This window comes from Notamacropus eugenii, chromosome 1 (genome assembly GCF_028372415.1).
Source record: "Notamacropus eugenii isolate mMacEug1 chromosome 1, mMacEug1.pri_v2, whole genome shotgun sequence".
NCBI classification, from domain to species: domain Eukaryota; kingdom Metazoa; phylum Chordata; class Mammalia; order Diprotodontia; family Macropodidae; genus Notamacropus; species Notamacropus eugenii.
In genome coordinates, this window is record NC_092872.1 from 203,782,186 (window position 1) to 203,803,894 (window position 21,709).

General features: G+C 37.2%; 1 protein-coding gene across 1 annotated transcript in view; it reads left to right on the plus strand.

Moving 5' to 3' along the window:
* Positions 1 to 21,709, plus strand: part of LOC140511089 (scavenger receptor cysteine-rich domain-containing protein DMBT1-like) — a 244,342-nt gene that overhangs the window by 178,556 nt on the left and 44,077 nt on the right. The window contains 3 exon segments of the mRNA XM_072620114.1: positions 7,331 to 7,530; positions 7,901 to 8,212; positions 9,935 to 10,153. Of these exon segments, the coding sequence (XP_072476215.1) occupies positions 7,331 to 7,530; positions 7,901 to 8,212; positions 9,935 to 10,153 (731 nt within the window).

Below are 21,709 nucleotides of genomic sequence, written 5' to 3' on the forward strand. Positions count from 1 at the left end.
CAGTAAGACTTGATTTCAGGAAGAATATCAAATGTGACTTTTTAATTCTGACACCATAGTTAATGCTCTCTTACCATTGTGTGATTTTCTCTCACCTAGATCACTGAAAATGAATGAATGAGAAAGACTTTATTTACTTACTATATGCCAAGCACTGAGCTAATTCCTGGGGATACAAATATAAGCAAGCATGACAGTCCCTACCTTTCTAGTAGCTTATAGTCTTTTTAAAAAAATACAAACACACACATCTAAAGTGAATTTCAGCCCATTGTGTTCTACTTGGGCAGGTTTGGGCAGGGGGTAGATCTTTTTTCTAGATTGTCTGGGAGTGAGAGCGATCAGTCACATCCCCCAGTCCCTCATTAGAATAGGCCCACCTCTAATTGTTCTCATGAATTGTTACCCAATCAGAGTTGATTGCCACCCTCAGGAACACTCACTATTCCAAGGGCTTATGAGAATTGAGTGGGTTCCATCAGGGGCCTTTGACATTTAAGAGTTCCACTGACCCCTTTTATTCATTATTTGCTGGCATGATTAATAAAATGATTAATTGCCCAGAAAGGATGTTTCTTGAACTTTTTATACATCACATAATTTTCCCTTTTTGTTTTACAGAAAGTAAAATTTTGTGGAAGCCACCTTTTTTATTCTTATGAGTCCTTTTACAACCTATTCTTATGAGTCCTTTTACAACCTAAACTCCCTTGAAAACTATCCTCATCTCCTGAACTGCATCTGAGAGATTTGAAGTGACTAAAAATTCCTGAATCAGTCTAATCCTGATGACCTACAATAAGTAAAATCCTGATCATTATTTAATAATATCATTACTCCAAATAACCTGATATTCATCAGCTTGAGCTGCAGTCTGGCAATCTAGGTGTTGAGATGGATAATTCTATTAGTATCTATCTCACCTCTCCAGCATGAGGTTTTCTTTTCCAGTGCTTTGCTTAAATTCGAGTACAACAGAATTGCATCATAGATATACTTAATACACACAAATTCAATTATATATGTTCAGTAAAAACAGAACGGGAGGAGAAAACCAAGACACAGAGATAATGATAGAGAGAGATGAGAGATATAGAACAATTTAAGTGCTTCAGGCAATTACATCCTTTTCAATGAGCAAATACTCCAGAGTTGGTATGAGATAGGAGATGTGAATGAGCTGCTCCTTCCACTGCCCTCACTTCCTCCTTTTCCTCTCATTTTGGGACAATCTTACTGCACTGACTATGCTTCTAAAATCTCCTCATCATCACCACCGAAGTTCTATTCATTCTCCTTAGGTTAGTAGAAGTAATCAAAGAGATACCTTTCCTGGTATTCCTAATTTGCTAAAAACAAACAAACAAAAAAAAAACTCCATTATGCGCCTTTTGACTTCCTTTTTTTCTCTTCTCTCATGATGTTACAAGAACAAGAAATCATGGTGTGATGATGTAATTTAATAAAAATTATATTTATGTGTATGTATGAAACACTTTGTGGGCTGCTAAGTGGCACAGTGGATAGAGCATCTGGCCTGAATCATCTTCCTGAGTTCAAATCTGAGACTTAATAACTATATGACCCTGGGCAAGTCACTTAGCCCTGTTTGCCTCAGTTTCCACATCTGTGAAATCAGTTGGAGAAGGAAATAAAAAACCACTCCAGTATCTTTGCCAAGAAAACCTCAGATGGGGTTGTGAAGAGTCTCTACTAGCCTAATCTCATTTTACAGTTGAGGAACTGGGCAAGTCCTTTAACACTGTGTGCCTTAGTTTCCTCATCTGTAAAATGTGCTGGGAAAGGAAATGGCAAACCACTCCAGATCTTTGCCAAGAAATTCCGAAATGGACTCACAAAGAGTAGGACACAACTGAAACAAATGCACGCATAAAGATAAAATACTTTAAAAAGTTTATTTCCCCTGATGAATCATCAACTGTCCTGGTAGATTCCTGGGTTTGAGTAAAAATCCTTGTTCTTCCCCTTTTCCTAATCAATTTTCTCTCCTGATCAATAGCTTATCTATGTGTGGTAAAAATATAAAATCTGCATTCCACTTTTTCCATGGGATCCCTCTTAGATCCATTTGCTCTCGATTTAAGCTCCCTTTAAAAAATAAAAGATCTTGGTCTCTTTTCAGTAACTACTATTTAAAATTATAGTGCTGTGTGTACCTCATGAGGCTGGTATAGCATAATCTGTTCCTGCTGAAGTTATATTGACTTTTAGTGATTACTTTTTCCCTTCCTAAATATTCACAAGCCTTCCCGTTATTATTGAGTTCTATCATTTTGCCAGGAATAGAAGTCAAACTCAATGGCTTATAATTTATAATCAACACTCTCTTCCTATTTTAAAATGGGACATTAGTCCTTTGCCACCATCACAGTGCCTCTCTTCATCTCGAAAGCTTCTAACGATCATTGACAGCCCCACTAAACAATCCCACACCAAGCCTGGGATGCAGTGCACCTAAACCTAGCAACTTGAACTCAACAGGAACAAAAGGGCATCTTTTACAACCTACTGCATTTATCCAAGATTTCAACTCCCTTCTAACAATTTTTTATCCTTTACTTCTCAATCTGAAAATCATTATCCTTGGCAGAAAATTTCTTCAGGGTTTAGTCTTAGATACAGAATAATAAGTGAAAATGGGTGGTTATCCCAACTTGACTAGCTAATTTATACTACTGAGTTCCCCTATCCAGGTAAAAGAATGAATCAGAAAATGTTGAAGCTGGAAGGAACCTTGGAGCCTTCTCTTCATTAAATAGAATCTGAAAGTCTAGAAAGGTAAGAGTAGGACTTATAGATATCATCAGCATATGGAAGGCCTGGATGTGGAGACACCCTTTAACCAATGCAGGATGGCAAACCTATTCCTAGAGTCACATAGCCAGGATATCAGAAATGGAATTTGAACTAGTATCACCCTTACTAGATCCCTAATCACTATTCCACACATCTCACCCAAAAAAAGTGTGAGTTTGATAGAAAGAGTGCTGGATTTGGAGTTGAAAAGCCTGTGTTCAATTTCCAGGTCTTCTATTTTCTATTAGTGTAACTATGAGCAAAACAACTAACCATAGCTCTATACTGTCCTTTTATCTCAGTTCTCTAATCTATAAAATAAGAGGATGGGATTTAGTTATCTCTGATACTGCTTCCAGATATAATATCCTGTGATTTCATAAGGCATAATAAGGACCTCAGGGAGCAATGATAACGCTAGAGATTTCAGTTTCTAGATATGAGAGCAGACATCCTTAGGTGCACCTGAACTTATATAGCACCTTGGCTCACCCAGATTAAAAAAGAAACCAGCCTTCACTTTTAGTGGTTGAATGAGCCCTGATCCTGGATATCAGGAGACTTAGATTTTAGTCTTAGCTCTGTCACCAAGTACTTGTGTGTGAATCAGGGAAAGTATCCACCCTGGATCTGTTTCCTTGTCTGAAAAATAAAGGTGTTAGAGTAGATAACTTCCAAAATTACTTCCTCCACTAACATTCTATTTCTCCTTTTCCCTCCAATCTTTTAATCCCATCCTTATCACTTCAACATTAGACAACCAGAGTCCAGCTGAGCTGGCAGGTGTCTGCGCTGTGAAGAAAGGGAAAGTGAGTGTATTCATTATTTTTTCACTGGAGTCATTTATTTTGGAAAGACCCAGCATCTTTTAACCAAATGAAAATAGTGAAGGGAAACAAATAAATGGAGACTTATAACTTATAATATTGAAAGACCACTCCAACCCATCAGAATTATTATCCCTAGAACCTTGAGAGGGAGAACTTATCTCAGAGTTTGTACTCCACAACCAATGGCCATGAATAACACTAGACACATCTGCAGTTTTCTCACATGCCCCATTACATAGTTTATCTAGAAATGTCAAACAGAGAATAATGAAAGTAAAACATAGTTGGCATGACCCTCAAGGATTGTGAATACAGAGTGCATATAAAAGACTTGGATAACTCAGTGTAGTTCAGTGGCAAACATGTCAACCTTAGGAAGTCTCTTCACTCTTACCCTTCTCATTCTGGCATGCCTGGCAGAAAAGGACTTGGTGGAACCTAAAGGTATGAAAAAACAGTAACAGCACTCCCATGCCTCCCATTTGTGATGCACTGTACATTTTTCCAGAACATATCTACACATCCCCTTCTTACTTAACACCTGAACATTTTTTAAAATGGAAGCTGTTATCTCCATTTATGTCAGGAGAAGTTGTATTTTGTAGGGAGAAACAAACTGCCCTCCTCCCTGTCTGTTGCAGACACATTCACTTAGTGGCATGAAAAGTCAGTTGCCCTTAAGAGTCTGTTACTGTGTAGGCTTATTATTACAGATGGAACCAAGAAGAAGAAGGAGGAGGATGTAGATTGATTGCACTGGCTTAGAAATTGTCCCTCTTAGAAATTCTGAAGAAGTGAAGATGACTTGCTTGCTAATGTACCCATCAAAACCAGATTTTGGAATGCAGAACCGAAGGCCTGAGCTTATAATTTATAGGTTTACCCCTTAGCTGATGGGAGATTGGCTTGAGAGCAAGGAAAGTGAGTCTGAGTGGAAATAGAGAGCTTTTTAAAAAATCTAAACTAGAATCTTATTGCTAATCTACCTGTTGCTTCCATGGCTATAAATGTGAGTTGTCTAATTTGGGTATTATCTATTTTCCAGAGAAGCTACTGGACCCAGATTCAAATACTTCATCACTTGGTACGTGTTATTTGGGTTTCTTCCCCTACAATCTTTGCCATTAGTAGAATGTAGAGGATGCTGGACTAGAAGTCGGGAGACACTCCCATGCCTCCCATTTGTGATGCACTGTGCATTTTTCCAAAACGTCTCTACACATCCCCTTCTTACTTGACACCTGAACATTTTGAAAATGGAAGCTGTTATCTCCATTTATTTCAGGAGAAGTTGTATTTTGTAGGGAGAAATAGAAGTCATAATGACATTTAGCATTACTGCAATATTTGTGATATCATGCTATTTGTAAAGTTCTTAGCACAATTCCTGGCATATAACAGGTGTTTTAAACTGCGTTTCCTTCTTTACTTGCTAAAAGGGAAAGCCAATACACATAGAAAGTAACAGTCAGAATAGGGGTAGAAGATGAAGCAGAAGGTGGCAGACCTTGGAGATAGCCAAGGAAGTGGGATGGTGGACCAGGATGTGAATTAGATAAAGTGAAGACTCCAGATTCAGACCAGCATCCAGTTTGGGTAGGAAGAAGATGGCAAGGCTGGAATACAGGTGCTACGTCTTAGAGATGTACAGGAAGCTGTCTTTGGAATCTGATTTCTAAACTAAAAGTCCTTTTAATGTCTTCTCAAAATGCATATTTCTTAAATACGTATTTTATGTGTCATCTTCCTCTTTGCAGACACTATAAAGATATTTTTTTCCATCCATATATGGACCAAGAATCTGCATGAATTCTCTAATTTGGGGCCATTCTTAAGTTTTATTCTCTGGGAAACAAAGACTTACTATAAGTACTTGGGACCCCAGCTAAGTGCCAGTTCCCAATAAAATATTAAAGACCATAACTATAAGATTTTGTGTATGGTAATATACATCAAGGATACAGCAGGAACTGAACAGATGATCTAAGAATAAATAACTGACAGAAAAACCAACCTAACATCTCAAATTCTCACAAATAACAGTTTTTCCCTTTCTATTATTTAGGCAGGAGCATAATTTGTGGGGGCCGTCTTACTAATTCTAGTGGATCATTTACTAGTCCATATTATCCTGGGCACTATCCTATCCTTCTGAACTGCATCTGGGAAATAGAAGTGGCAAAAGATTCTCAAATCATGCTGGTCTTTGATGATTTCCAGTAAGTAAAAGCCCGGTCACTTAGTAATATCAGCCCTCTTCAATAACCAGATATCTGTTAGCTGGAGCATTGGTCCAACAATCTAAGTGCTGAGGCTAGTAGCCTCCAACTCATAGCTAAAGATATGTCCCCTTTTTCACTTTGATGTCTCAAGATTCTAAGCCAGGAAGAAGGCCTCTTGAAAGTATGAAGTTCATTTACCCTCACCTCCAATGAAGTAGTATTTTTCTCAAAGCAGTCTTTGCAAGATGCTGGAGACCCAGAAATACTACTTCTTAGGTCCAAGGAATAATGGAGAGGAACTGGGGAGGGGGAGAAATGAGGGCATTTTCTCTGAGAATGAGAAAAGAGGCTCTGGATATTTATTTCCTCCATAGATTAGCTGTCTAAACCATACTTCAATTGTTGGAACACTATGCTTCTCAAGAAAGAAGAAAGACAGGTTTTCAAGATGCTTTTATAATTTGTGATCCATACTTCAATAGTTCCTTTAGAACTAATTATTGGTATAATTTAACATAAACCCTAGCCAACATTTTCCTTTTTCTGAGTAGTCTTACTTGAACACTTAGCTTATTACCTTGGAAACCTATCATGACATCTCTCCCTTCTCCTGGTAAAAAAGAGTGAGTAGACGACAGGTGAACAAGACATAAACTGTCAGATATGGGCTATGTGTCAATATGTTTGTTTTCTCAGATATACTTCCATATTTCTAAAGAGAATTCTACTTTGGTGGAGGAAAAAACAATGAAGTTTAAAAAATATCAATAAGCCTATTTTTAAAAAATCAATGTTGGGCAATTTAGCATGTTCACAACTCAGATGGCTCATTCTGAATTTACCATTATTAGCCAATGCTTCACCTAATCACGGTAGAAGAGTATTTCATGGTGAGGAGAGAGAAAGAATAAGACCTTAGAATCCAAAGATGTACTCCAGTAAGCTTCTTGGAACACTTGTGCAATTTGGAATACATTATCTGATCAATAGGAAACAATGTAGGCTGAGAGCATTTTCAGCTCATTTCCAGACACCTTGATAGGCAAACCCACCTTATGTAATGTTAATCCATGAAAATACGGATTGACACAATGGATTCATTTAAAGGATGATCGCTCATTCTAAAAAATAATTTACCTTGAGCCATTTATATGGCAAATATTCAATGCCTAAAAAATAATGTAAAGCATTAATTCCTTTAAATGATATACACCTATGTTCTTTGAAGAATTCTTCTAAATTTATTGTTTCTGTGAAAACACAGTTGGGGAAATATTTTCAACCAAGTCAATGGTTTCTTGTCATTTTTCTTATGGGATGAGTCCAAGTGAGAATCATAAATATAGGTGCCATGAAAACATGCTACAGGAAGCCCTGTCATTCTCTAATATTGGCATGGCTTCGAATGTAACTGAGATTAGTAGAACAGGACATTTTTCAGCTTGTTTTTATGTCCCACAGAGTGGAATTTGAAAATTCCTGCACTTATGATTACATTGAGATTTTTGATGGCTCGTTGGAGGCTCCTTCATTAGGAAGATTCTGCAGAGCTCCCATCCCAGAACTAACATCACAATCCAATCAAATGACAGTGGTTTTTAAAACTGATGGCAGTGTCACAGATCGAGGGTTCTCTGCTTCCTATATTTCTATCTACAAAGGTAAAACACATGCAGGTCAAATGTTTGGGATGGGGTAAATCATACATTGTCTATCTTCTCTTATTTATTTGGTCTATCATTGGTCAAATTATCCATTGCTGATAATTGTATTCCTGTTTCATTTGAGACTAAATTTGAAAAATGGAGAATCTCTTCCATTTCCCATGGGCACGTTGCCTCTCCCAACCTACATCTTCCCAGTCAAAATGGAGCAGAGGGTTGGAAAAATCATGAAATAATTCACCTACTGATATGCCCTTTGGATAATAGACCCTTCCCAAACCTTCCTGGACAAGAATTGTCACTGATCGCTAAACATGAAAATAGAGAAAATCTCAAGCAATTCAGATGTTCTCAATGTGTTTTCCAGAAGATGCCTTGAGATTGGTGGGCAGCCATAACAGATGTGAAGGTCGAGTAGAGATCTACCATGATGGAAAATGGGGGACCATTTGTGATGATGATTGGGACCTAAATGATGCTCAAGTGGTTTGCAGACAACTGGACTGTGGGAGAGCTATTTCTTCCCTGGGAAATGCCTATTTTGGAGAAGGCTCAGGACCCATTGCAATGGATGATGTACGATGTACAGGGAGTGAATACTATCTGCAGGAGTGTTCCCACAGAGGCTGGTTCTCCCACAATTGTTACCACTATGAAGATGCTGGTGTCATCTGCTCAGGTACCATCTTTTACTACTGTCTTAATCTCTGAATTAGAAGGCTTCCCTCTAGGGAATAACATTCCCATATATTTATGAAGACCAAAAATTTGATAAAGAGATTTGATAAAGAGAAATATAAAGTCTAATACTTGGGTTTAAAAAATTAATAAGATGGTTAAATATCAATTCAACTTTGGGAAAAAAAATCTGGGAGTTCTACTGGCCAACAACATAAGAAGGCAGACCAAAAAAAATGGTAATATAATCTTGGACTCTATAAAGAAAGGTCTGTCTTATAGGAATAAGAAGGAAATAGCCCTGCAGATTTCTGCACTGGTCAGACCACATATGGAAAATTGCATTCACAGTTTAGCGTGGACATTGACAAGTTAGCAGGCCATTCAGAATGATGGCAGACCTTTAGTACATATCAAATGAAGGTCAGTTAAAAGAAATGATGGTGTTTAACCTAAAGAAGACTAAGGGATGGCATGATAGATGTCTTCAGTATTTGAAAGACCATCTTGTAGATGAGCTTAAGATTTGATCTAATTGGCTTCACAGGGCAGAACCAGCAAAAATGGGCAGGAGTCTTAAAGAGATAAATTTAGATGTAAAGTAGGGGAAAACTTCCTTTCCAAAAATGGAAAGAGTTACTTCTGGAGGCAATGAGTTCCCAGTCACTGGAAGTCCCCAAGCCAAGGAGACAGGAATATTTGTCAATTGTGTTATAGTTAGAGTTCTTTTGGGGATATGAATGAGACTAAATGACTTCCAAAATAATATCAAATAGCTTTATGTTTTCCAAATATCAAAATCTATGATTCTGTGAATTTGGTTTTACAAAGAAGGCAAATGAAATATCTCATGTATGTTGGATTGAGAAGATTCTAGGAATCAAATATTACTAATACGTTATCATTGAAGAATGAGCCATTCCACAAAAGTAAATTGTCCACATAACTGAATCTTCCTCCTTCAAATGTCCCACTCCTACTTAAATTTTAATATTTGGAAAAAAAAGTATTTTCAAACATTTTTATTCACTCCCTTACTATCTTAGGGAGAGGATACTGAACATAATTTCAACATTTTTGAAGATTCAAAATCATAATCATAAATTACAGTGAGTATAATCAGAGACAGCCTCAGGAGGGATTGTAATATATGGGTCTGTTGACCCCAGAATTAAATCCTGTGCTGTCTGACTACATGAAAACCAGTAGAGAATTTCCTACCACAAAATCACATTACCCTGGCCTACAGTCCATGGTTTAGAGGCTGATTATGTTATATAAATGTACACCAAACTTTAGCATATTAACTCTGTTCTCCATCTGATCTGGGAGGAAGGCAATGTAATGACAAGAGCACAGGACGAGTTGTGAAAAGACTTGGATTCTTCTCCTGGATCTAATACTAATTAGCTGCTTGACATGGGGACAAATCATTAAACATTTCTAGATTTCACTTGTCTGCAAAATGGGGGCAATTCCTGCCCTCTGTATTTAACAGGGGTTATTGGGAGGATGAAACAGAGGTGAAAGCACTTTGAGAAAGGTAATGCTTCACTCATCGTCTCTTCCCCTTCACAAGCAATAATCAGTAGGAAACAATGGACTGTTCTGATGCACCGTGTACTGTCAGCTAGTAACCCTGAGTTGAGAGCTTTGGTCAACAGCTGCTCATCAACATGCTCCTCTGGTACTCAAAATTTCATTATTTCTGTTCTTGTTCCAGATACCACCACCTTGAGACTGGTAGCTTCCTCCAATAGATGTGAAGGTCGTGTGGAAGTTTACCATGAAGGACAGTGGGGAACAGTTTGTGATGATAATTGGGACCTTCAGGATGCCCACGTGGTCTGTAGACAACTGGGCTGTGGAGCAGCTATTTCTGCCCCAGGAAATGCTTATTTTGGTCAAGGTTCAGGACCCATTTCCCTATATGGTGTCCAGTGTACAGGGAATGAAAACAACCTGAGAATGTGTTCTCATAGATCCTGGTTCTCCCATAATTGCAATCACCTCAATGATGCCAGTGTCATCTGCTCCAAGATCATGTGATGGTCTTTTTTTTAAACCACAATCTAAGAAAGACATAGAAAGAAAGATTATATAGCATGGAAATACTGTTGTGGTCAATTACTAGAAATTATGTCCCTAGTACTTAAAAGGGGGGGAGGGGAGGCAGCTAGGTGGTGCTATGGATAGAGTGCTGGACCTGGAGTCAGGAAGATTCACTTTCATGAATTCAAATACAGCCTCAGACACTAGCTGGGCAAGTCACTTAACCCTGTTTGTCTCAAGTTTCCTCATCTGTAGCAGAATGATATGGCAAATCACCTAGTATCTTTGCCAAGAAAACCTCAAATGGGGTCATGAAAAGTTGGATGTGACTAAACAACAATAACACTAAGCCAGGAGAAGCCTGATCTTCCCTAGTCAATTCCCCTGCCTCATGGCAAGTCCTCCTCTAGGTTTAGGCATTTGTGAGATCTTTATAGTCTCCTTTGTGACTCATCTCAGTGAGTATGAGCACACCAAAATCCTGTTTTCTCAGCCTGGATTAGAAACTATTTTTTTTAATCTGGCCCACAAAGAGTCCTTTCCTAGACTTCAATTCTTCTGTCCCAACCTGACAGGCACCTTCATCCTCCTAGGATCAAAGGATCATAAAATCAGAGCTGGAAAGGACCCCAGAGGTCATCTGTTTTAGTTCCCCTTATTTTACCAGATGAGGAAACTAAGCCCAATGAGTTTAAGTGACTTAGCTAGTTTTTACAGAGTCAGAGGTAAGATTTAAACCCAAGTCTTGGATGTTTCAATGGCTGTAACTTCAACAGTCTCCCACCCTTGACCCATTCTTCTCTTTCTTCATTGATTTTCCTGATACAAATTCACCATCCAGATACAATGGCCAGTTCTATCCTCCTAGTGAAGTTAACATTTCCATCTTCTGCCTTAGACTGGAACCCAGGCTTTGTCTTCTCTGGAATTCATGTGTTTGGAGACCAAGGAGGCATAAGCTTCTATCATCTCCCTTCCTGAGTTTGCCCCTCAAAGGAAACTCCCAATATGAGTATCTTAAGGAGACTTTGCTTAGGTTTTTGTTTTTTGCTTGATTAAAATTCATGCCTTTGTGAAATTCTCAAGCCTCTTCTCTTGCCCTTACTTGTAAAGAAAATCCTATCCCTAAATCCTCTAAGACTAACTTTTCTCCAGTCCAAAAACTGCATCAGAGGTGGGAGCTACAATGTCTCCTTGACAATCATTTTAAATTATTAACTAACTAGGGCCCCAACTTTCTCTCTAATCACTGACAATGGGGGAAGAGAGAAAGAGTATTGAACATGGAATCAGAAGTCATGGGTTAAGTCTTAGCTCTTCCACTTGTGTGACCATAGGTAAGTCACTAAACCACTCTGGTCCTCAGTTTCTTCATCTGAAAGTTGAAAGGTTTGGATTAGATGACATTCCTTCCCAGATTCCTTAGGCTCCCACACAATAGCAGAACTAAGATTTTAAAAAAACCATATCCTGTGTTCACTGCACAAGGGGCAGTTCCATCCATTTTTCTGGATCATGGCTAGCTTCCTAAAGTAATTAATAAAAAACTATCCCCTTCGTGGGCATGTATCCTAAGTCTCTAACCATTAGTAGAGCTGTAATTTCTCATGACTATAAGTACCATTCTTTATTCACAAAATATACATCCATCTGCATTCTTGCATGTTTCAGTTTAAATCACTGTGGCATCTTTTAAATGGTCTTCACTTGATTTTCATATACAAATAAAATATTCTATTGTTCAGCCATACCAACCTAGCATCATGCTTACCTCATGAAAAAGAGCTACCTAGCAGAAAAAAGCAAGTGTTCCCACATCATTACATGATAGACAGAGTACTGGACTAGGAGTAAGGAGATTTGGTTTCAAATCTTTACTGTGCCACCTTGGGTAGATCACTCAGTCACTCTGATCTTTAGGGTTCTTATTCTTAACATTAGGCATTGGTCATGCACAAGAGATTCTCCAGGAAAGGGCTTATGCGAGGGGACCCAAATGACACAAGAAGTTTAGGTGGAGGGGCAACATGCCTGGATTTTGGGAGCTCCGTCTGGGTGGAAACAGAAAATGGAGGGGCATGCTTCAACCTCCCCAGGCAGGAGTACACATGCACAGGGGAATGATATTGTGCTAAATATACAGATTCTACAGTCAGTATTATTTCTCATCACCCTGAGAGTACAGAGGGAGCTTGTACTCCATTCCACAGTATGGAGAAGCTGGAGCCAATGGCTTCACAAAAAATGTGATCTTGAGAATAGTAGAAAGCATGGAGAGCAGTAGAGGACAGAGAAAGATAAAGAAGTTCCTATAGTGACTTTGCAATGGGAGTTCACAGACTAGAGCCTGGGCATTGCAGGCATGGTTGCAGTGGGCCTAACCTCATGACTTGAATGAGAATGGTTGTAACAGACTGAAAGTTGTTCTTGCTCCTTTGGTATCAGCATGGACAGTGAAGGTTTAACCCTTCTGTACCTTTCCTTATGCCGATAGCAAACAATGATTTCTATATGGTTGTACTATTTCTTTAAGTTGTTCCTAATTTCTGATTTGTTGCATATAAAATTATGATCATTCACAACTTCTTTGTGACTCTTGCCTGGTAATTAATTGCATAGCAGATATTGCAATGGAAGAAGCCAAGGGTTAGCTTATGGTACAGAAAGAGAACAAAACTCTGTCATTTGTATACTTATAACTCTATAATGTCAGGGTTACTGGTCCTGAGTCACTTAATTTGTCTATCTCTGCTATTCAGGAGATATTAAGAACTATTAATAAAATAAAAACTATAAGTTTCTCTCTACAGAGAGATCCGTATGTAATTAGCACACTGCATGAATAGCATAACTAACTTTCATATGTAGCATGGGGGTGTTAGAGTAAAGAATTATTTTCTTCCTATCACCCTCACCTCCAGCTTGGGGCTGAGCCAAATTAGAGGTGTAACCATTCCCAACACTCATTGGTATGGAAGTTTTTCCTTATTGATGGAGATGACTGCACTGCCCAACACGAAAGGCAAGACAGAGTTGGCAAGAGAAAGAGAACTTCAGGTATTGTCTGGTCTTCAATTCAATACTCTTCAACCTTCAAGTCACTTCAGGAACTTCTGGCTTCCAAATTGAAGAAAAAAGATGGACGAGACCAATCCTGCTTCAGGTTACGAAGGGAAAAACTCTGGGAAGACATGAAAGGAACTCGCAGTCTCCCTCATGTCCCTATCCCCAGCTTGCTACTTTAGAAACTTCGGGGAATTTTACCAAGAGTTATCTCACTCCCAATGAGAGAGCTCCTTCACTTTATACTGTCTGCTATATGTTCTCCTATGTATGTATACCTGCTCTGATTTCTGTTTTGCTATGAGTTGGATTAATGGGTCTCTTTGCTATTTGCTACATGTGTTCATCATGGGACTGATATTTGGTGGGGAAAAAGTCATCCCTGGATACAGAGCTTGGGATTCTGCTTCCCCCATAATAATAACAAAGCAATCAGAAGTCAGTTTGAATCTGATAATATCCCCTAGCCTAGAATAACAGTATTTAAGGGTACAGATAGGTATGATTCTAGCCCTTTACCCTGTCTCTGAGGAGAGGACAATAGCCCCTGGCCCCAAACTCCTAGCAAGAATGAAAGCTTCCCTTGGAGAAAGTTTGGGGGAGAAGAGGATAGGGATATCTATTCTGCTTCCCTTCAGGCCATACAATGCCACCCCCATGCTACATATGAAAGTTAGTTATGCTATTCATGCAGTGTGCTAATTACATACGGATCTCTCTGTAGAGAGAAACTTATAGTTTTTATTTTATTAATAGTTCTTAATATCTCCTGAATAGCAGAGATAGACAAATTAAGTGACTCAGGACCAGTAACCCTGACATTATAGAGTTATAAGTATACAAATGGCTTAGATGGAAGATATTCCAGAATGAGGGGAAGAGCGAAGGAATAGACAAAGGGAAGAATACACCTCTTGGCCCACTTGATGAAATGAAGAAGGTATGGTCTAAGCAGAACAGCCATGCCCTGGGGCAAAAGACAGAAAGAATTTCCATAGTACTAGAAGCTATGAGTTATCTTGTCACACATGTAACCTACATGTATGTCTTATTATCAGCATTCTCTAAACTTGCAACCATTCTTCCTACAGATGCTGTATGGTATGTAGAGTATACTCCAGGTACCTAGAGAGGAAACAATTTTTAAACTATGACTTTTACTTCTTCATCATGGTAAATACCTTTGCTAAAAGCTAGTTGTTAATGGAAGGCACATCAGTGGACATTCATGAGCTATAGTGTTAAAGTATAGCTCCCAATAGAGTTACGCTCTTGAATCTCAAGGTCATAGTTGCATTGATAAATAATAGATAGATGTGTGTGTAAATATGTATGTGTGTATATGTGCCTATATATGTGTGTGTGTGTGTGTGTGTGTGTGTAGGTAACTTAATTTCAATACCATTTCTTTTATAATTCTATTTATTTTATTTTATGCATTTAAAACATTATTCTGAGAAGGGTCTAGTAAGCTTCATCAGACTACCAAAAGGGTCCATGACTCAAAAAAAAAAAAGGTTAAGAAGAACTGGTCCCCTAGTCTAGAGGTCTTAAATATTAAAAATTAAGAGGAGTTAAATAAGGAACAATAAGCAAACTGGGCTGAGTTCTTTATTAGTGATCATGGAAGAGAAGCAAGATTTCTTTTCCTTATTGAAAATGTTGTCCCCTTTCTACCTATTTTGAAAAGAAAAAGCAGACTTGATTTACCTCCACCGAGTGGATGAGAAATTGGTTTTGCCTCTTGAAGCTTTGGGACTCAGTCTTAAAGAGTTTGTTGTTCTGTTAAAAGATAGCATGCACTTTGGATCTAATATTGCACAAATAGAAATCAATAACAACTAGGCCTCTGTTAAATGTAGCCACCTCTAAGTAATCTCCTCAGAAATGCAGCATATTGAATAGGATCTTCAAACTTAATATCTGTGCACATTCCAACAATGCTTATTCAATTATTGAGAGGGTTGGATCTCTAAGGTCCCTTCCAGCCCAAACAACTGTGGAGAGAAAGAAAAAGGGAAAAATGAAAAGTGGGAAGAGAGAAGGGAAACAAGGAAGAGAGAAGGAACGACAGAAAAAAGAGAGGACTTCATGAAAGGAATAAAATAAAGGACAGGGAAGAAAGATGCTGTGGGCCAGGGTACCCTGGGTACCACTGGAGAGGCTTGAGTTCAACACCAATGACCCAATAACACGAATGAGGCTAATGTGAGTGCCGTGATGGAGCAGACCTGGGGCAATTTTAGTTGTCTTTGTCCTCCTTTGATTTGGGACCCGGTGGGGAGAGGTTTGGGCAAGGAAAATACAAAAGAGGTTTGGAAATCATTATCAGAGAGCTCCTAAGATGCCAGGAGCCTCCTTGCTGCCTGCTTTTGCTTTACCTGCTGATGGCTTTAATCTCCTTTTACCTACCTGAGAACTGCTTGTTAACCCCCCAAGAGACTTATTTTTACCTGGGGGTATTTTTATATGTTTTAATTAAAGAGATTATTTCTTTGAATCCTCAGGTTCTGGGTGATCCACTGCTACACCAAATGTGGAACCATAGTAAGGATAGAGAAAAAAGTATGAGAATACGAGATGAGGATACAACATTGGGAGTCCATTGACACAATAGAAATCACAGATCAGGGGAACAATGCACAGAAAGACGTCATTTCATTCAGGGTCCCTGCTGCTCCTTTAATCTAAGAACCTTTAAAAATAAGATCTCCTAATGAATAAAACATGTTCATTGTTTCAATCTGTCCCTAAACCTCATTGTAGAGCTTTGAAGCTTTTCACAATGGAATAGCAATAATTCAACAGGTAAAGAAAGTACAAATGAGTCCCTTAGTGGTCTGTGAATGGGTACATGCCATTGCTTTGGAGAACTGGTGCTTTTTTAAACTTCTACCCTGACTTTCTAAACACTGAAAATAATAGCTGATTAATCACACTTGGGTAGGTTGTCATTTGCCCCTGGTGGAGATTAAGTGACTGACTCTGATAAGTCTGGCTCTTAAGTCACATGGCATTCACAGTCCCAGACCTTTGCTTTTGCCAAAAAACTACAATTAACCCATCCTTCCAGTAGCTTTAGTAGTTCTATCCTCAAATTAATTGCTTTGCTATTTGCTCATTTATGGGCTTCAAGTATGTTCTGTTTGGCAATAGGTAGCTTTCTTAAACAAGAAAATAACCTGAAATTCTAAATAGCCTATGTACAAAAATATTGATGGCAGCTCTTTTGGTCTCAGGAAAAAAATGAAAACGAAGTCAGGAGTCATCAATTATGGAACGCTTGAACAAATTATGGTATATAAACATAAGGGACCACTATTATAGCAAAAGAAATTATGAAAGAAATGGTTTCAGAGAAACCTGGAAAGATTTGTGTGAACTGATAGCGAGTGAAGTGAACAGAATCAGAACAATTTATACAGTGCAACATTGTGAAGAAAAACAACTTTGAAAGATTTAAGGACTTTAAGCTATGCAATAACCAGTCATGACACCAAAAGATCAATGAAGAATGATCAATCCATTTCCTGACAAGTGAGTGATGAACTCAAGGTAGAAAATGAGACAAGGAAAATATGTGCACTACATCTATTTGTTACTACAATTGTCCTTTTTTTAAATTTGCGATAGGGGATATAGGGAGAAAATTTGAAACATATTTTAACATAAATACGAGAAACAGAAGAAAGTTCAGAAGTAAACAGACAAATTGGGCAGTTTAGAAAGGAATATGCTATGTTTATTATTTTTAAAGTATGATATAAACTCTAGATACAGTTTCATGTATAAACATTTCTATCTCTTCTACTTTGTATGTGAAAATATTTTCTTGAAATTTTTAAATGCAGAATATTTTTAAAAATTAAAGAAAGAAAAACATGGCAGCTTATTTATATGAATCTACTGATTCACGGATTGATTAAATAGACCCAATGAATGTAGATCATAGCATTTATCACACAGTCCAATTCCCACATTTTACAAAGAAAGTCATAAAAGAATCCCAAAGTGAATGAAAGGCTTCAGCAAAATCACATAGTAAATAATTGAGCAGGGAATTCATAGTCATGGCTGCTAGTCGGAAATCCAAGGTTCTCTTTCTTCACTGGAATGGGAGATTCTTTTTCTTTTTTTCTTAATACATTTGATTGATTGAGGCAGCCAGATTACTTGATGAATGGTACTCTAGACATGGTGGAAGACCTGAGTCAGATACTGCCTAAGGTATTCACTGTGTTACCCAGAGTAAATCATTTAATTTCCCTCAGGCTCATTTTCCTCAACAATGTTGTGAGGACCAAATGTCATAAGGTAAGGTGCTTTGCAAACCTTGAAGCACTGTTACTGCTAACTGACCTAATTGAAAAGATTTCTTCCCTGAACTGGATGAAGCAAATAATCATTTGGGTATCATATAAGAGCAACTTGAGAAGGTGAAGAATTTGAAAATCACAAGAAACACAAAGATCCAGAAAGCCTCTTTCTCAAGATGCCAAGGACTCATGTGCTCTTTTTCCCAGCCTCTTTCCAGGATCTACTCTGCATTACAGGAAACTTAGAAATCTGCATGAGAAAAGATTAAAATATTCCCACAGCTTCCCAGAAACAGAAAGAAATCCTCATTTTATCTAATCTCTCCTTTTTCTTAAAGGAATTGTACCAAGGTTAGAATTATTACCTTCAAATTTGTCCTTAAGGAACTGAGTTAAAGTGAATACAAAGACTGTAGCTAAAACTTTCATTTTTCTTTTTTTGCTTTTCAGAAAATATCTCTATTTCTCAGCAGCACATGGCACCTTTACAGAAATTGTCCATATGTTGAAGTAAAAAGGGTAGAAAGCAAAACAATTAAGCATATTTACTAAAGAATTCAATATAAATTATATACAAGAAAAAGCCCTTAAAGAAAGAATCTTAAAATAATTGTAGACTAAATAACATAATTCTAATGAACTGGTGGATCAAAGAACAAATTATAGAAAAAAATAGAAAATATCATCATAGAAAGTTACAATAATTAAATAACATCAAAATGTATGGGACATAGATAAAGCTGTTCTGAGAGAAACATTTATAGCAGTAAACATGTTCATCAATGAAAGAGAAAAACAGTAAATCAATGAATTTGTCAAGCAGTTAAAAAAACCTGAACAATAAAAACACCCAACTAAATAATAAAGCAGAAATTCTGAAAGTTACAGAGATTGATAAAGAAAAGCAAAAATACCATTGAATTAACAAATAAAACTAGGAGCTTTTAAAAAAACTAACAAAATTAATAGTTAATCTAAAAAAAGATAGGAAAATAACATAGCTCATATCAAAATACAAAAAAATCAAAAACTCACAACGATTACAGGAGAAAAAAGTTATCAGAAACTATTCTTCCCAATTATATGCTAACAAAACTGATAACTTAGAAAAATTGGGACAAATTTACAAAACTATAACTACTTAGATTAACAAAATAAGAAATAGACCAGTTAAATAACCAAAAATTGGATCAGTCATAAATAAATTCTCAAAGAAAAAAATTCCAGAACAAATAGATTTATAAGTGAATTATGTCAAACATTAAAAGAACAACTAATTACAATATAAACTATTTGCAATAATTAGAAATAGGCAACACTAATTTGTTTTTTACAATTGTCTATGTCTAAACAAGGAAGGATAAAATAGATGAAGTAATGAACACTGACGCAAAAATTTTAAGCAATATTAGCAAATAGGCTATCATAACATTTTAGAAAGATTATATACTATAACCAGATCATTTTTATACAAGAAATGTAGGGTCAGCTCAAAATAAGGAAGAATATAAATATAACAAATCATGTAAATACCATAGATAATAAAAACTATATTATTGTTAAATGAATGTTGAAAAGGTGATCCAAAAATCCAGCACTCATTTCTATTGAAAATTCTAGAAAATATAGGAATAAGTAGGCCTTTTCTTAATATAGCAAATGATATCACTCTAAAGCCAAAAGAAATTTTATATATATATATATATATGTAATGGGGAAAAGTAAAAGAACTTTCCAATAAAATCAGGAGTAAAGTCAGAATGCCAATTATCACCACTGCTGCTTAACATAGTGCTAGAAATACTAACTGCAGCAATAAGACAAGAAAGAGTAATGAGAAGAATAAACATATGAAAGAGGAAACAAAATTATCACTTTTGTAGATACGTTGATATCATTACATAATCCTAGAGAATCAAGTAGAAAATCATTGAAATAATTATTAACCCCAGCAAAGTTGTAGGATACAAAATAAATCTACTTAAACTATCACCATTTTTTAAATATAGCTAACCAAACCTATTAACAAAAAGCTAAAAAGAGAAATTCCATTCAAAACAACTACTAAAGCTATAAAATATTCCAGAGTGTATCTACAAAGATTCACCCAAGACCTAAAGGAATTCAACTATTTTTTAAAAATTTTTATGTGAATTCAACTATTTAACAATCTTTGCAAAATTAAAAAACAGATCAAAATGATTATGGAAACTTGGTCACTAGTCAAATAACTATAATAATAATGTTACTTAAGTTAATTTATTTATTAAATGATATACTGATCAACCTACCAAAAATAGTTTATAGAGCTACAAAAATGATAACAAAGTTCATATGAGGAAACAAAAGGTCAAGAATTTCAAGAGTTATAAAGAAAAAAAATGAGACAAAGGGGTGACTATCAGTCCTAGAACTAAAACTATACATAAAAAAGCAGTTGTCATTGAAAACAACTTTTAATGGTTAAAAAATAGAGTAGTTAAACAATGCAATAGCTCAATTGCCCAATATGCCAAAGAAAAAACACAGCAGCATCATTTTTGATAAACTGAAAGACTTTAGTTAATAAGGGAAAGAAGTACTCACCATTTGACAAAAAAATTCCTGGAAAATTAGATAGCAGTCTGGCAAAAAATAGTTTATAACAACATCTCACATCATAATCCAAATGAATACATGACCTAGTTGCAAAAGATCACATTGTAAACAGATTCAAGGAGCAAAGATGAAATTTCCTTTCTGATTGGATTAACGTATTAAAATTTAGAAGAGAAACAGGCAAAATCTTTCCATCAGGTTTCTCTAATAAAGGCCTTATATCCAAACGATATAACAACATGATATAAATGTATAAAACTAGGGGGGTGGAGCCAAGATGGCAGAGTAGAAAGATACACATACACCAGCTCTTCCCCCACAGCCAATAAAACACTTGTAAAGAAGGACTCTCAACAAATTCTAGAGAAGCAGAAGCCATAGAACAATGCAGTGGAAGAGATTTCTAGCCCAGAGTGACCTGAAAGACCGATGGGAAAGGTGTGTCACACTGGACATGGAGCAGAAGCCAGTCCAGCCTTGGCCACATAGCACCAGGAGGAGCAGAACTGAAACAGGTTTCAGGGACAGAATCTCCAGTGGCAGGGCAGATCCCTCAACCCACAGGAGCTAAAGGTCAGTGAGAGGGTCTTTTCAACAGGCTGAGAAGGGAGCAGGGTGTCCCCATAACTCAGACCTCCTCAGGTGGCAGCAGCAGAGTCAACAGATGACTGGAATCCCAAAAGAGGCAGCAGCCCTCATTCATTGTTGAAGGCCTCATCGTAAAGCCCCTGAGGGAACTGAGCCCTGTGTGGCAGCTCTGCCCCCACCTGAGCAGCTGAATTTAATCTCACACTGAATAATGACCCTGCCCCCACCTAAAGCCCCTGAAGGATTGGAGCAGCTCATCTGAACCTCAGCCCCTAGTGCTGGCTTGGTGGAACTGGAGGCCAGGTGTTGTGGAGAGGAAACTCAGAAGTCAAGTAAATGGCTGGGAAAATGCCAAAAAAAGGGGGAAAAATAAGACCATAGAAGGTTACTTTCTTGGGGAACAGGTGTTTCCCCCATCCTTTGGGATGAGGAAGAACATGGCATACTGTCAGAGGAAGTCAAGGCCCCTGCCTCCAGGGCCTCCAAAGGGAACTTAAATTGGGCTCAGGCAATAGAAGAGCTTCAAAAATGAGTTAGCAGCTTACAAAAGGAGAACCAAAAAAATGCTGAGGAAAATAACAGCTTTAAAAAAGAGGCTAACTCAATTAGAAAAAGAGGGCCAAAAAGCCAATGAGGAGAAGGAAGCTTTAAAAAGCAGAATTAGCCAAATGCAGAAGAAGATTCAAAAGTTCACTGAACAAAATAATTCATTGAAAGAGAGAATTGAGTTCAGGGAAATGAATGACTATGAGATAAACCAAGCAGTTAGAAAACAAAACCAAAAGTTTGAAAAAATAGAAGATAATATGAAACATCTCATTGGAAAAACAACTGACCTAGAAAATAGATCCAGGAGAAACAATTTAAAAATTATAGGACTA